Source organism: Pinus tabuliformis, chromosome 1_1, assembly GCF_031772625.1.
Source record: "Pinus tabuliformis cultivar Carrire ecotype Pingquan chromosome 1_1, CPIR1, whole genome shotgun sequence".
Classification (NCBI taxonomy): domain Eukaryota; kingdom Viridiplantae; phylum Streptophyta; class Pinopsida; order Pinales; family Pinaceae; genus Pinus; species Pinus tabuliformis.
In genome coordinates this window covers 443,192,344-443,210,051 of record NC_142297.1, presented here as the reverse complement: position 1 = coordinate 443,210,051, position 17,708 = coordinate 443,192,344, and the positions used below count along the sequence as shown (strand labels likewise).

At 34.2% G+C, this 17,708-nt stretch overlaps 1 protein-coding gene across 2 annotated transcripts; it reads left to right on the top strand.

Moving 5' to 3' along the window:
• Window positions 1–444: 444 nt before the first annotated feature.
• On the top strand, window positions 445–2,206 carry LOC149213639 (uncharacterized). 2 transcript variants are annotated; one of them, XM_089392070.1, is made up of 4 exons: window positions 445–735; window positions 818–893; window positions 1,540–1,898; window positions 1,950–2,206. In XM_089392070.1, exons 1-4 carry the CDS (start codon window positions 727–729, stop codon window positions 1,998–2,000), a joined length of 495 nt encoding a protein of 164 aa, XP_089248196.1. In that variant the 5' UTR covers window positions 445–726; the 3' UTR covers window positions 2,001–2,206. The 2 variants fall into 2 exon arrangements, with proteins under 2 accessions (XP_089248196.1, XP_089248195.1); XM_089392069.1 differs by having other exon boundaries at window positions 452–735; window positions 1,540–2,206.
• The last annotated feature ends 15,502 nt before the right edge of the window (window positions 2,207–17,708 follow it).

Below are 17,708 nucleotides of genomic sequence, written 5' to 3'. Positions count from 1 at the left end.
AAATTAAATAAGCCATGAAAAACTAAAATTATGCTAAGTTTACCGATCAAATTTGTGTGATTCGAATAAACTACTATGAAATTTAATGGAAAAATATACATCAAAAAACCCTTCAAAAACATTAAAAAACATCATTAAATTACTACCGTTAAAATTGTTCAATCAAAATTTCAGATCAATATATACCAGCAATTCGAATATCTTCATTCAACCAAACCCACCAAAAGCAAAAACATAATTAGGAAACAAACATTAGATTGCTCCCATAAAGACTACTTGATTCGAAATGAACGCCCCACTTGGCCGTAAGTGGATGGCTTCCTCTCGAGGCAGCACTAATTTATTTATTTATTAATTTTTTTTTATATTAAACAAAATTAAATTCCAGACTTGTCTGATTCACGCCCAACGAATAAATAAATACCAGGCAGCTGTCCTCAATTTATGGGCCAGATTCAGTCTCCCCGCGTCACCCGCCTGCCACGATCCAGTGGTGTTATTTGTTTTGAAATCACGTGATATGGTTGGTGTAGGGTTCTTTCAGTAATCATTCCTCTGCCATTGCCCTTGTTAAAGTCAAGGTCTGAATGCGTTATAACGAGCTTGTTCTAGAAAAATTTCTTCTTCTCTGAAAACCCTAGAATTCTTATAATCCGTCATATCTCTGTGGAGGAATAGGAGTTTCCAAAGGACCCCGTCCCTCTTCCTGCTTCTGCTCCTGTTCAGATGGCGAATGTAAGTCCTCATCTTTTAGAAATTTAGGGTTTGATTCTCTGTTTTATTACTGCCGTGGGCTCACATGTTGATTGATCTACAGAAAACTGTGATGTCGCTGGATTTGTGTTGCGATAAATGCAAGAAGATCGCCTTGCATTCTGTTACTAAAATCGAGGGTAAGGAACCATGCGGATTCAATTCCTGTTGGTTCAAAATAGATTTGTTTTTTTGAGTGTCCTCTGTAAAAATTGGTCATTCACATTGATTGTTAGGATTAAAGGGAAATGTCAAGCACCCTGTATTAAGTTAATGAGTGAGAGTTGATTCCATTTGGTTAGTGAGATCAGAATTGTGTGAGTTCTAGTAAAATAAAATGGAAAGATAGTGCTTTTTGGGCATTGAGTTTATTTTGATGGCTGATTTGTGGAATATTTGGTAATTGATTGCTGATTTGTGGAATATTTGGTAATCAGACGGAAATGGGTGTGGTCAAATAATTGATTGTGTTTATGTTTGTCTGATTGTTGAATATTCAGCGAATCAGTAATTGAGATAAGAATGCCTGTCTGTTGGTGGGTGGTAGCATAATTGGTGAACAGTATGTTGGCAAATTTTGTGTATCTAAATGATTTAAAGTTTAATCCCCAAATTCAATCTCCTTGACATGCCTTACCAGTAAAAAAATAGTAAATCAATCATTGACTTAATACATGATGTTTAATATTCGCGGATACTAAATCTGACCTAGATGAATTTAGACTAAACCCCTAAGCGGTATCAGGTGTTTGGTTTTTCTTGTTTTTGATGTTTGGGCGGTTGCAGGAATCGATTCTTTGTCGATTAATATGAAGGAGAAGACGCTGACTGTGATGGGAGATGCAGACCCTGTGAGTGTGGCCAATATGCTGAGAAAGAAATTCAGGTGCGCTACATTAGTCTCTGCTGGGTCGGTGCCAGGACCTCCTCCGAAAAAGGCAGAAGAGAAGAAGGAAGAAAAGAAAGTGGAGAAAAAAGAAGAAAAGAAAGAGGAGAAGAAAGAAAATGGTAAAAAGGCATTAATGGCACCACAGCCTATGTGGTATACAGTGTGCGAGGCACAGTGCTATCCTCCTTGCCCTGCCTGTCCAAACAGATCAGAGATAATGTGGCCACGATATGAAAATCCGAATGCTCCCAATGAGGTTTCAGAGATAATGTGGCCACGATATGAAAATCCGAATGCTCCCAATGAGGTTTCTTATGTCTGGAATGAAGAGAAACAGGATCCCTGCACAACCATGTAATGATCACAGTAGGGGATTTCTTTAGGCAGAATTCTAAGTTTCTTTGTTGGTATATATCAGTGGTAAAAATAATCATGTTTGGGCAGTTACTGTTGCCTAGAAATTGGACCAACATGGAGATGCAGATCTGCTGCTTTTTACAGTGTCTTGATTTATATTAATAAAAAGGCAGATTATATCTGTCTGCCCCCGTTGTTATTGAATTATATTTAGCAGAAAGACAAATTTCTTTGTAAACAGTGTTTTTTTATTAATTGATGTTGGTAGAACCTGCTAGTTTTTAGTATGAGAATAATGAATTATTTTCTAGTTTCTTTGTATAGATTAGTTTTTTATGTCTTAATTTTGATGGGAGTTGTTTTTAGTGAGATTTTTTTGGAAATTTTTCGGGTGGGTTTTTCCGGTCAAATTTTTCTAAAATCCAGTAGCAATTTATTGAAATCGCAAGTTTGATAGCTAATTTCTGCACAATCAAAGCATCCTAGGGGTTTTTCAGGGTGCTGCATCCAAATATGCAGTTAAAAAACATTTTAAATAATACAAATCAACATTTAACCTCAATTTTTTCCACTGGATTCCGTCACCAGAATCTCCAAAAAATCGCTTCCACTGGATTCCGTCACCAGAATCTCCAAAAAATCGCTTCCACTAGATTCCGTCACCAAAATCTCCAAAAATTCAAAAAAAAATAAAATTGAGAAAATAATTTCACCTCTCTATCCATCCATCCATATGTGTGGAAGCTGTCGATTTATTTATATTTTTAAAAGGATCTAGTCAGAAAAGTTTTATTTGCATACATGTTCACTTAACCACCGAATATTCGCATGCGTCATTATTAATGTATTTGTTAATGCATTTAAATTAAAGCAGATTTTGTAAATTTTACATGGGAATTTTATTTTATATTGTATTTATTTATTCACATTTATTTTTATTTTTTAAATAAAGTGTTTGTAAATAAAAAATTATAAAAAACACTGTTTTTTTTTATATTTAAGATTATAACTGAAAAAATACTTCTAAAAGTGCTTGTACTTATAATATATTATAAAAAATTATGAAAAATGAATAAGTTTTTTTTATATTTAAGATTATAATAAAAAATTAATTTTTAAATAGAAGTGCTTGTAACTGTATTATAATAAAAAACACTTTTTAAATAAAAGTGCTTGTAACTATATTATATCATAAAAATTTATAAAAAATGAATAAGTTTTTGTTTTTTAATGAGATTATAATAAAAATTACTATGTGGTTGGAGTAATATAATGGTTATTTTATCTTAAATTTGTGTTGTTGTACATGATTTATGTTTAAGTTCATGTATGCTTTTTTATTTTATTAGAGTGCATGTTCTAGAATATATGCATTTTTTTAAAATTTAAAATTTGATCAATATTTTATTTATGTTTTAATTGGAAAGAGTATTTATATTATATAAATTCATATTTGGCTAGCTGCAATTATATCAGAAATTAAATATAAATTTTTTCAATTTTTTATTATCAATTTTCTCTTATCCAAGAATTATGTTAAGATTTTGTAAGGATCATATTGCTAAGTGACAAAAATGGGGTTTTTGTAGGTGTATATCTTACATAATTTCCCTAGCAAAAGACAACATTTACAAAATATAAAACTATTGATTGATAATAAAGTCCTTGTTGACTATGAATCTGATCTAATGAGTTGATCTGCATTGGGTTAAATTATTTTTTGAGTTATTAGACTCCATTAAGGGATAATTGATAGTCTAATTTGACCATTGATGTGCAATTCTCTTGCTTTCAATTTCCATCCATCATTAGCAAGTAATACTTGAAATTAACAATTCTCTTTGTTATGGTCTAGTAATACATGAAAGTACAATATTGATGGAATGCATTTTACCATTTTCCATGCTCTTTTTATGATATTTTCAAGATATTTTTCCTTAGACATTGATCCTTTAACTAAATGTTGCAAAATAAGGAGGGAGTATCCTAGGATTGTGAGCTCTTTCACTCACTTTTCTTTGGAAATCAAGAGACCCTGATAAAGATCATGAATCTATGCTTAACTATTTGTCATATAAATAAGTCCCCATGACCACCTAAACACTTCATTAAGCCCATCCCCCTCCTGCCACTCCTAGATTTCATTTAGATGCCCCATCAAAATAGAGAATCAATCCTTGTATACTATTCTTCCAAATTATAAATTCTACATCTTTCATTTTAAGCTTCTAGCATTCTTCCATATTTTGATGATTACAACTAGTAATTTGTGGGTTGGTATCCATACCTGCTAGATTACTATTCCATATTTCACAGGTTGATCCAACTCTTTCATAGGGGAGCCATGATGTTGATTTTGAGCTTCAAATTTGGCACACAATGATAATGCTTTAATTATAAATCTTTTGGGTGGGGGGGTAAGCTTGTACTTAAATATTGCATTATTCCTGGTAAGCCAAACTTTCTAGCGTATAAATTTGGGTAGGGCTTCCCAATACATTTTAAGAACATGTTTCCATATAAGACTACCTTTGTAATTTTTTTTCCCAGAAGGAGAATAATTCTTGCATAGAAGAGGGTCATTTAACCCTATCGTGGAGAGGAGATGTTGCCTTGATCCATGCATTTTTTTGTACACTTACATTCAAAAAAAATATGAGATATATCTTCCGCTTTCTTCTTGCAGAGTGAGCATATTTAGAAGCCATGGATGCCTCTCTTTCTAAGTTTCTCAATTGTCAATATTTTCTTATGTGCAAGGAGCCAATTGAAGGAATATACATTTAGATTAGCATTATTATTCCATAGTTTTTGCCAAATGTTGAGCTTTGTAGGCATGTTGGACTGAAAGAGAAAAGTCACACATCCTTCCTTGACTGAATAACCTAAAGAATTCCAATCGATTTGATCTTCACCATTCTTTCTCTAAGGCACACAAACTATCAATGGTTCACAAAGCTTGGCTGCCAAGTGCTAGAGATTTGGTGGAACATTCCTTAAGTTCCAATTAAGATGATTTCCATCTTTGTCCCAATTGGAGATGTCAACCAATGTAAATTTCCTTTGAGCACAAAAATATTCTGACAAGGGAAGGAATTCATGAAATCACTCAAGAGGTCATTGGTCCATAATCTTATTAGTTCATAGATTAATAGTATTACCATTTCCTAGATTCAAATACATCCTTGAACAGATGAGGAGGGATGTTGAAACAAATAATTTCCAGACTAAGGAACTACCTTTCATTATCTCTATGGATTCTTGGCATCAAAGTCTTTCTCCTTGAACATATTTTTCCTTCAAGACTATTTTCCACTAGTGATCTTCTTGGGTGACAAATTTCCAAACTATTCTTGCTCCTCTTGCCTTATTCATTAGCAATGGATCCTGTATTACCAAACCTTCTTGGGTGACAAATTTCCAAACTATTTTTTTTCCTATTGCCTTATTCATTAGCGAAGGATCCTGTATTACTAAACCCACCTGAATTTTTGGGGCCTTCACTAGAGCCCATTTAAGAAAATGGACTTTTTTTAGAACTTTTCTTACCACTTTCCTAGAGGAATTTGCCGGATTCTTTTGCTAAAGCCAAAAAGGATGCTCTTTGGAGCAAGGAGAGCTAAGAATTAGTATAAAAGCATAACATATATATATTCCTTGATAAGAAAAAAATGCCCAACAAGGTTGGGCCATTGAGCTCCCTAGGAGGCAAATTTCCCTTTAAATTTTGCTAGGAATCCTTCCCATGATTGAGATGAATGTGATTTCAGGTAGATTGGAATTCCTAGATATTTGAATTCCTTCCATGATTCAACTATTTGAAAACCCAAAATTCTTCCAATTTGTCTTTGTTTCCTTAGATACATTTCATGTATAAATATGGGATTTCCTTGGGCTTGTTTGGATTCCAAATGCATCCCCCAAAACGAGTGTCATCAACAAATTGAGAGTGAATGATGCTTTTGATACATCTAGAAAATCTTGTTCCCAAAAGGCTCACACATCTCCTTTCATATTCACAATATATAAGAAAGGAGATAGATGGCAACAAGCGCTCCATAGGCTAGAAAAGAACCAACTACTCTTCCATTAACCAAAGTGGCAATCCATAGCGCTTTGATACATAAAGAAACCTATCGAGTAAATTTAGCATCAAAGCCAAATTTGTCCATTAATATAAACATGAATTCACGACTTAATCTGTTAAAGGCATTTACAATATCTAGTTGAATTTTTATGATCAATTATTATTAGTATTTAAAAAATAAATTAACATTTAAAGATGTAATGTAATTATTAATGAAAGTAAATTTTTATTATCTAAATTATAATTTTAATTGAATAAATAAATTCAAAGTTATGGAAAAAAACATTATTTAAATTTTATAATATTAACCATTTATATATATGTATATATATTTTCAACTATTTTTTAATTTTCTAGTTAAGTTCTCAACATAAATGATTAAAAAAATATATTGTAAAAACAATAAAAAAATAAAATTACACACTTTACAAATGTGTTATCTAATTATGCTATGTTTTGGGGTTTATTGCAAGAATTTAGTGAAACAATTTTTGGTAGGATTGTGTTTATTTGTTATTTAAGATTCATTTTTTAATGCTAAAAATAGATACAACACCCGAAAATGTTGGAACCCTCAAGTTTGTGATTTCACAAATTCTTAGCTAATTTTAAAGAAATTTAACTAGAAAATATACTTTAAAAACCCCTCCAAACCATAAAACAATTAAACTACAACCATTAAAAATATTAGTCAAATAAAATTTCAAATCAATAAACACTCTCAACCAAGGTTGGAATTTCAAAACAGACTCACCCATTAAATTTGATGGTTTTCACACCTCCCCCACCCTTCTTTATAGTTTCAAGGAGAAATGTATTTGATGAGCAAATCACCTAGTGATGAGCAATTTGTCGGTGAAATTCCATCCCTACCCTCAACTCTAATATCTCCTTATTCCACCAAATGCACAAAAAAAAAACATAATTAAAAGGAAAAAACATTAGATCCTTGTCATGAAAACTAATAGATTTGTATCATAACTTAGATATCAAACCAACAATGGGGGCAACCATCATTAACTTCTATCCACAATTGCAAGCTAACTCTCCAGAGGGGACCCCAACGATCCCTTCCGTCATCATTCACAAGGTACTACTCAAGCTTCAGGATGTAAGGATCCCGCCCCGTGTGATTAAGGATAGATCCCTAAGATCTGCTCCATATGAATTACATTTCCCGGCAGGATATTTTGATAGCGTTGCTCAGAATTCTGTTTGTGGCTGTGGTGCTTGGCTGAGAGTAGATCACTTCCGCCATTATAGACTCCACTGGAATGGGGGACAGGGTACAAACATGAGGGCAAAAACTCTAGCCCTGTGGGGCTATTGTGGATTGCCAGACAACTTTGTATAGATACACTATTTGTGTATGGGGACTCACAAGTCCTCATCAATGGTATCACGACAAACCTATATTTCTCTCCCCCACATCTCTCTGGTGGATTACACAGATCAAGCATCTCATGGGTACATTCAATGACATATTTGCTGTGAAAACATGGTATGGCAGATACATATGGTAACTTCCATTACACATTCATGGAAGGTGGGACAAAGTTGGCTCAGGGATCATTTCCCTTACCTTAGACTTTTTCCTGTTTGCGTTATTCCCTTATCACATATATGTTTTTTTCAGATTTCGGATGCCACTGTTTACAACTTTTTGTATGACTATATGGAGATTTCTCAATCATGTTTAGAAGTTATGTACCACTTTTTAGCTGACTCTTTGCTCTCCTTTAATTTATTTGACAAAAACATATACCCGTTACTTATTAATATTTGTGTTTAATAAATTAATAAACTAATATCACAGTTTAAATATTATTTTAAAAAAACTAGTAATATTCGGTTTTAATAAATTAATTTAAATATTATTTTTCAAAAACTAGCCATTTAATATAGCCGTTACCTATTAAACTTTTTTATAAATTAATGAAATAATATCATTTTTTAAATATTTTTTTTCAAAAACTAACTTTTACCATAATAAACCAAACTTGTCAGTTGGAAAAGCTTTAACCAAATTTTTTTTCTCATAAAAACTCTGTTTAATTTTTTTCATTTTTAACCCAAAAAAAAAAAAGAAGCAAAGCAGCCATTATAAAACTACTACATTCGAAATGGGTTGCGAAAAGATCGCTTCCTGCCAAAGCAACACCAGTGGATTGCTTCCTCCCAAAGCAATACCGATTTTCCATTAAACACAATTAAAATTAATTTACCGACTTGTTTGACTCTTGCCCAACGAATAAATACCAGGCAGCTGTCTTCAATGTATACGGGATGGTGCAGGTCTATTCATAGAATAGATATGAATGCCAGTGTCAGATCGACGGAAAGCCGCATCCAGTCTCCCCACGCCACCCGCCTGAGACGATCCAATGGTGCTATTTGTTTTGAAATTACGTGATCAAGACGGCTCTTAGTATATGGTTGGTGCAGGTTTCTTTCAGTATCTATTCATCTGCGATCGCCATTGTTAAAGTCAAGGTATGATTGCGTTGCAGTTCCTATTTCCAACTTTATAATAAAGTAAATGCGCTTTGATATGCGAGTTAAATAGCCTTCGTTTCTCTCTCCACGTTTCTATCTCGATTTTTGAGTGACATAAAGTAAATGCGCTTTGACATGCGAGTCAAATAACCTTCGCTTCTCCCTCCACGCTTCTATCTCGATTCACGTGCTGTCACTCAAAAGACAAGTACTATTTAGCTTACATATCAGAGCGTATTTACTTTGTTATAAAGTTAGAAATAGGAGCTGCAGGTTGTTTAATTAAACCAAAACATACCCAACCAAAAACAAAAAAATAAAACCATTAAATATGTTTAAGATAACTCAGTCTCTACAAAGCCAAAATAAATATTATATTATGTAGTACAGGCGTGGAGTCTAGGGATCGTTACCAAGAAATAAAAACTGAAGATAGTTGCACATCCGTCCAGATGTAAAAGCTGTGTATCTATTTATTTATATAAATACAAGAATCTGGTCAGAAGAGTTCCATTTGTAGCAAGTTCACTCAACCACATAATATTCGCTTGAGTCATTTGTAATGTATTTTTTCAGCAACTCAAAGCGATCAATGTGCATTGAGTTTATTTGAGCGGTATCTGACATGAATTATTGAATATATGGGCAGAGATATTCAATGGTGTATGGCTTAAAGAGCATGCATAAAAGTATTAGCCATTATTTTTAATTTCTGAAGTGTTATATTAGGCCAAAGTTCAATACACAATTATAATATCCGCAAGACTACATTAGATGATAGAAGCTTGTGGAAATGGATGATGTGGTGAAGGTCGATGGTGGCGCAGAATATTTTAATTTAATTTTTGTTTTGTTTTGTTTTTTTTTAAATTAGTAGAGATATATTTTAAATATAAATTTAATATGAGTTTGGAAAGATTTAATTTTTTTATTTATAATTTTTTTTATGAGTGGATATTATTTAAATGTTTTGTATAGTTATTTAATTTTTTATATTTATATTTTTTATTTTATTTTGGGTAAACAAAATTTCAATTTTAATAATAGATTTACAAAATTACACACCATACTGCACTGCAAAATAAATTTCTCTTTGACTAGATAAAATATTTATAATAATTATTGTATAAATAATATATACTTGTAAATTTTGATTTTTTTAATTAAATAAATTATTAAAATAGTTATGTATTTAAATGAAGCATATTTTATGTGAAAATTTTAATTTATTTTGAATTTATTTACTTATATTTTAAAAATATTTAAAAATAAAAATACGTTATAAAAAATTAACCCATAATTAAGTAATATAGTTATATAGTGTTATTTTATTTATAAAAGTATAATCACAATGTTATTATGTTATTGGAATAATACAAAGATTACTTTATTTTAAATTTGTGTTACTCCCCCTAATTTATGTCTAGGTTCATATATGATTCTCTTTCTTATTAAAAGACATCGAATATGTACTTCAAATCTAAAATTCTGCTAATACTTTAAGAATAATAACAATGTAAATTTTGTTGATTTAACTGTGAAAAGTAGTGAGGATGAAGAGCATATGCAAGGTTAAAACATCTAATTGCATTAGGACATAACAAAAATATGATTTTCTTAAGCCCCTCACTTTTGTGTTGCTTTTCTTAATGGTTTAATGGAATCTATGGTTTTGAAATTTATTTCGGTTTTTAGCTTTTAGATTTTAATTTAGTTTTTCTCATTTCTCTATTTTAGTTTTTTTTATAGCAAAATATTTCAATTATAAAAGATTTCAACATGATACAAAAATTATTGTAACGAATTGTTCTAATAAAATATACATTATTGTTTATAGAGTATAGAGACAATTATTTCAAATTAATATATTTATTGTAATGAATTGTTCTAATAAAATATACATTATTGTTTATAGAGTATAGAGACAATTATTTCAAATTAATATATTTATTGTAATGAATTGTTCTAATAAAATATACATTATTGTTTATAGAGTATAGAGACAATTATTTCAAATTAATATATTGGTAAGAGTGAGAATGATGTCATGAATAATACTTGTATAAGGAACAACCAAAACTTATGGTTGGTTAATGACTCATGTCCTATAAGAAGTACAATGTGTTACATTTTTGAAAATTATTAAAGATTATGTTATCTTTTATACTGGTTTAAGATGTGAATGTTAATATCAAATTATCTTTTATATTTGTTTAAGATGTGAATGTTTTGTATATTTTTGCATTATTCTAGTTGTAGTGTTGGTAAAAAGCAAGAAAAACTAAGTAGATAAAATTTATTTATAATCTTCATTTTTAATAAATGGATTGTATGTGTTGAAGATGATGTTTATTAACATCCACTAAGATCTATATGGTTTATTAGACTTTTAGAAGGTAAGCGATTAATCCGAATTCTTTAGTATTTTATTGTTGTGCTAAAAAAGAAGTGAGAGAAGTGCTCCCAAATCACAAAGTTTTGTTGAGTTAAAAGGTCAATAAGGTTAGTAGTGTGACAAATATTTTGAAAATGAGATCGGATCTGAGAAAAAGATGAACAAGCTAAGAGAAAATGCTTTTCATCTTCAACCCTCTTAAGATCACATAAGTGACAAAATCTCATCTCATGGCATTTTGGGAATTGACCAACGCCCAATTTCACTTTGAAGCTCATGTGAATCAATTCTTATCTTGACGTTGCTCATTTTCTTGTTAAAACTAGTCAAGATAGAAATATAATTTTGGTTTTCGAGATTGGGGTTGATTACCTCTTTATAAAATCGTAGTTTCTTTTTTCCCTCTAGCTCTTTATTTCCCCACAATTTCTCTTTAAATTTCAAAGTAATGACACTTAATCATATTTTCAAACATGATCTCCTCCTTTATCACCCAATGGTGCAACGAAGATTGGGCATCCTTACACCACCCTCACTACGTAGAATGTGGGGATTTTGGCTAGAGTTAGAAGTAAATTTAGGAAACGTCTTGGTGTCCATGTTGTATGACTTCTTCTTATACATAAGATACCTAATCATAGCCATAATTTTTGATATATAAATTGTTGTGGATATTCCACTAGACAATTCATCACAACAAATTTACTAAAATATATTAGAAAATTTGAAATCTATACAATGGAAATTTATTTCTCCTTAGATTTATGGATCCATTAATTATTTTTTATTGCATATGCATGCAAATTATAATTATGTAGAAAATAGATAACAACTAAAGAAAACTCACAAACCACAAATTAACATAAGATATAACTTGGGAAAGCCTTTCGGGGAAAGCCTAGTTGGAAGGTCAAGTTGCTTTGCTCTATATCTCTAATTGAAAAATGGATGCAAGTACAAAGAAGAGAGGTCTATGGCCCATGCACAACTACGAAGCACAAAGCCTCTATGTTTTCTCTCTTCTTATCCACCTTGGGCTACTCCACTCATCTATGGAACAAAATGCACTCGAATACAATGGAACCCATTTCCCTCTTACTGCCTTGGTTATAAAAAAGCTAATAACTTACTAGTGGTTAATTCCGACTCCTTCAACTCTTAACTAGGGTTACAATATGGGCTATTCTAGAGTATTTTTCATCATGATCACATGGTTAATTACATGAATGATGGGAGTTGATGTGTCATCCTTTCAAATTATGGTGACCAAAGTTCTTGTGTCATTGGAAAGGTATCTGTGTGTAGAATAATGCTTAAAGGTGCATCACTTAAGGGTAAATTTCCACCCTCAAAAAATTATGTTTGATGCCTCAAGCTACTTCCAGAACATTTCAAACCCCAATTCACCAAACTGGGATCCACTGGTAAAAATAGTCTTGTGAGATTATTCCTCCACTTTTTCCACTTTAAAAGAATTGAGATGGATGAGAAATAATGTAATGATCTAATCTAGATCACACTTCCCTATTTTTGGAGGTTTTTGGTCCCCAAAATATTCTACCAAATGAGGTGAGGAAATTTTTCCTCCACCTTCTTTAGGGTGTACCATTTAAATTTGCCTAGAAGTTATCCTTTTAACCCAATTTGGCAAAGGTAATGCTACCATTGTCTTGTAGCTCTAGACATATTCTACAAAATTGTATCCTCTATCAACTCTACCTGAGTATATGGTGCCAAATCCTTTACAAATGGTAGTACCTATTCCTCTTCATGATCTAGTATGGAAGGCTTGTAGAGCTTCAAATTATCTACATTCACCACTGAGTAAATGTGCATGCATGGGGGTATATTAGAGTATATAAGAGTTATCTACCACATTTTCCAATATCTCAAAGGAACATATCATAGAGCCTTGATTTTCTTACTGAGACCATGAAACCTCTCCTTGTTCATTTGTAACCATGCTCTATTTCCCACCTTGAACGACCTCTTTATTCTATGCTAATCACGCCTAACCTTGTATTTTTCCTGTGACTTCTATAGTGTCTCTTGTACATATATATGGATTTTCTTGATCTTCTCAACAAATTTTTCTACCCTTAAGGCATCCCTAGTAAGATCCTCCCTCACTCCTCCTTGTTGTCCATATGCAATATCCAAAGGTGAAGGTGGAAAATATCAAAAAAAGAGTTTCAAATGCGGACTTACCATTAGAAGTGTGGACTAATCTATTATAAGAGTGATGTATATATACCAGATTTTCATCTTAAGTCTTTGGATTATTCTAATTGTAACCCCTCAAAACCTACACCAAAGTCTTGTTGACTAGTTCTGTTTTCCAATATTTTTGTGGATGGAATGTTGTAGACCTCTTCAACTTTATGTCCACATTTTCTCGCAATGTAGTCCAAAATGCTATGAGAAAACTTGGGTCACTCTCTAAAATGTTTCTCCTTGGTATCCAAAACTACACACAGACCTGTCCAAAGAAAAATTTCATTGTTTCTTTCCCACTAATAAACTTTTTAAAAGGCATTAGAACACACATCTTGTTGAACCTATAAACTACCATGAATAGGTAGTCATATCCCTTCCTAGTTGATGGTGAACCTCCCACAAAGTCCATGGAAACACTTTCCCTAGGACGGGTGGGTTTAGGAAATGGATGATATAGACCCTACATCATATTACTAGGCTTGATTGTACAAAAAAACATGCATCCTCTTATGAACCTAGTTACTTCTTCTTGCATCTTGGGCCAATGAACATACCTCTGTAAGTTGGTCATTTTCTTCCCTACACCAAAGTTCCCTACAACCTTAGAGGTGTGAGCCTCTCTAATAAAATGCAACCACTCTTCTTTAGGATCACATAAATTATCCCACATATAGAGTAACCCAACTTGGAGATGGTAGTCAACTATGTTGTCACCATCATGCACATGACTGTGGCTCTGCGACTACTGAAGCACCTCCTTGAAGTCATCATGTCTGAATATGCCTCCATGTATGCATCATGGGTGAATGGATTAATGTGCATCGAAGTTCCCAAAGTTGTGATCTTTGATGTGGGTGGCCTCAAAAGCAAGTTGACCAAATTTTTTCTATTGCCCTTCTTGTACTTGATCGCTAAATGAAACTATTATAGAAACCACATCCACATGTAATGAAAATTTTATTGTATCTTACTCTAGGCCTCTAGGTACTGTATTGGTTGGTGATCTATGTAGATTACTATCCCCACCATCATCAAATAGTGTTTCCATTTATTCATAGCTTGCACCAGGGCATAAAGATTATTGTTGTAGGTAGGGTATTTGAGAATTGTCCCATGAAATAATTCAAAATGGTAGCATATAGGCCTTTTGTTAAGTTATGGTATGTTCTATGCTTATAATAGTTTACTTCTTTTTCTTATTATATTCCATAGATTAAAAATCACATGTACATAAATTAAAGTGCAGATAGAACATTAAACGATCGACAGAAAACAAGCCAAGACAAGAGACACAAGATGTGGTGGCTAGACAGGGAGAAACCCCATAATGTGTGGGGAACACTTTGATCAAATCTTCTTTTATCTTCAATAATTCAGTAGAGAGAAATAGTACAATAAATTTAATTTATATCAGTAGTAGCAAACTCTAGATCAACAGCATCAGCTTTAGTGGCTTCATCATCAAAACTAGGGCAGTCGATATCTCACAAACCGACCATCGGATCGGCTTGATTCCACCACCAAAAGTTGCAGCCTTCAGAGGAGGTTCAGATGAACCTACAACACAGTTTAGAAGAGGAGGTTTGATGGTCCACACTAGTCAAACTTTGGATCTGCAGTTGCAGCTTCAGTTTCAGCAGCTTCCTTCAAACTAGGGTAGTCAATATCTCGCAAACCGACCATTGGATTGACTTGATCCCACCACCAAAAGTTGAAGCCTTCATAGGAGGTTCAGATGAACCTACAAAGTAGTTCAGAAGAGGAGGTTTGATGGTCCACGCTGGTCAAACTTTGGATCTGTAGTTGCAGCTTCAGTTTCAGTAGCTTCCTTCCACATGTGTGAGAGAGAGACTCTTTTCTGCGCAGTAGAGAAGACCCTCTTTTCTGCGCAGGAGAGAGAGAGATGTGATGAGATGAGTGAGTGCAAATGAGGAAAAGTCCTCTTGTATTTATACACAACTAATGATGTTTGAATAGATGTGGCTGTTGGGCTTCTGAGCCTACATGAGTTGTAGGTCGACTTGATAATAATTCCATAATCAAAATAAATTCATATCTCCATAAATACTTATCAGAATCAGATGATCTTTAGATCAATACTACACCTCTCGATGAGAGGAATCTAATAAAACTATTATTAGCCATGAATAAGATGACCCACATAAAGTTTGGCCCTAGTTGCCAATTTAACACTCCCTCTCAATTGGGGAGAACTTCATCTGCAATCTGTCTGTCGGTCGCTACTATTCATCCATCAAATGCACTGCCCTATACAGCCTGACCCTTGCCCTGCTCTGCTCTATTCTGCCTATTCTTCTTTGTCTTGTTCTGCCCTGTATTGATCTGTATTGTTTTGCTCTGCTCTTGTATTGTTCCGTTCTACTCTGCTTTTGTCCAAATTATGAAGAAGAAGAAATGATCGAGGATGTATCATACTGACTCAAAGCCAGTCTCAGAGTATGTACCACTGGTCCCAGACTAGTCTCAACCAACCCAAAGTCAACGTCATAGTGAGTACAACTCCATTGGTCCCAGACCAGTATCATCCTCTACTGACTCAAATTCAGTCTCAGAGTGTGTACCACTGGTCCCAGACCAGTCTCAACCGACCCAAAGTCAGCTTAATAGTAGGTACCACTCCTACCACTGGTCCCAAACCAGTATCACAGTCTCAGAGAGTGTACCATTGGTCCCAGACCAGTCTCAACCAACTCGAAGTCAGCGTCATACTATGTACCACTCTCACTGGTCCCAGACCAGTACTGCATTGACACGAAGCCAATCTCAGAGTATGTACCATTAGTCCCAGACTAGTCTCAATCGACCCGAAGTTAGCGTCATAGTATGGTACAACTCCTACCACTGGTCCCAGACCAATATCATTGATCCGAGATCAATGGAGGTCATCCTAGCGTAGAGAGTACGGTAGATACAATAATGCGCCCATCAGTACTACTATGGTCCCTAACTTCATTTTCCTACTCATTGATCAGACGAGAGGTACTTCCCATGAGTCCCAAACTGCATGGGTAGGATGCCTTGACAAGAGAACTTAATCAATCCCATCCTCATAGGAGAACACATCAATCCTGCTACAATCGCCCTGGAGAACACATCAATCTAGGTCTCACAGGAGAAAACATCAATCCTGCTACAATCGCCATGGAGAACACATCAATCTAGGCCTCACAAGAGAACACATCAATCCTGCTACAATCACCATGGAGAACACATCAATCCAGGCCTCACAGGATAACATATCAATCCTGCTACAATGGCCATGGAGAACACATCAATCCAGGCCTCACAGGAGAACACATCAATCCTGCTACAATCACCATGGAGAACACATCAATCCAGGCCTCACAGGAGAACTAATCATCCTGCTACACAGGACAACGAATCATCCTGTTCCACAAGAGAGCGAATCATCTTGTCCCACAAGAGAGAGAATCATCTTGTTCCAGTGCGCACTACCAGGGGAGGTTGAGTCACCCTGTGGTCGTATGTTGCTCTAGTAAGAACCGCAAGCCCTCAGAGCTCCTAGAGCTCAATGTATGCAACATGCAGGACCCTTGTACAAGGGTTTCTTGATGACTCCAAGTTGTTTGGGAAAATCACAGATTAGATCTTTCCTCGGGGCTTTGACAAGGTGTATCAACCTGTACATCATCTTAATGCGATGGAGCCTCCTTGCTCATTGACTTATCATATCCCAGATGATGTCTATCTGCTGGAGCAATCGAGGAATACAGGATTCCTCAATAATCGAATCCCACCTCTGGTTGTTACAGAGAATCATAGTGGTATGTGTTCAAACAGCTCACTGAAGAGCTTCCCCAACCAGGCAGCTTCATACGAGATCATACTCGTAGATATGTATCTGGTCTCTGTGGTGCTTATGGAAATAGACTTCTACTTCCTGCTCATCCATTATATCGAAGCAGAATCCAAAGAGAAACAACACTAAAAAGTGTTCCAGTGATCCTCCACACTACCTTCCTAATCAAAATTCGAATAATCATGTAGTTTCATATTTTCGGCAGTGTATCTCAATCCATGAGAGATTGTGTCCTGAAGACATCTCAGAAGATTCTTGGCACCAATCTAGTGACGCTCAACCAAATACGAACTCACAATGCTAACTGCAAAACATATGTTCGGACGAAGGTTCACCAAGAACATTAACGCGAATGAGTTTTTGAAACTCAGAGGCATTTCCCAAATCTGGTCTGACATCACTACCATATAACTTCTGAAAGTTAAGATCCTCGAGGTAGTCACAGGCTTGCAGTCCACCATACCAAATCTTTTTAGAACCTTCACCACATATTTTCCTTGAGATAGGAAAATTTCCCTTGGCTTCTGCCACACTTCAAGTCCTTGGTTCTTCATTTCAAATTCAGAATCCAACTCCCTCTTACATTTGTGAATGCGAGGGTATGCACTTGTTAGAAAGAGGTCATCCACATAGAACACCAGTATGAGAGTCTTGTCATCTTCAACCTTAAAGT

What these genes read in the sequence shown, in the direction of transcription:
- LOC149213639 (XM_089392069.1), top strand. An exon ending in TTCTGTTACTAAAATCGAGG is followed by an intron (nt 894 to 1,539) that starts GTAAGGAACCAT and finishes GGGCGGTTGCAG; the next exon opens with GAATCGATTCTTTGTCGATT.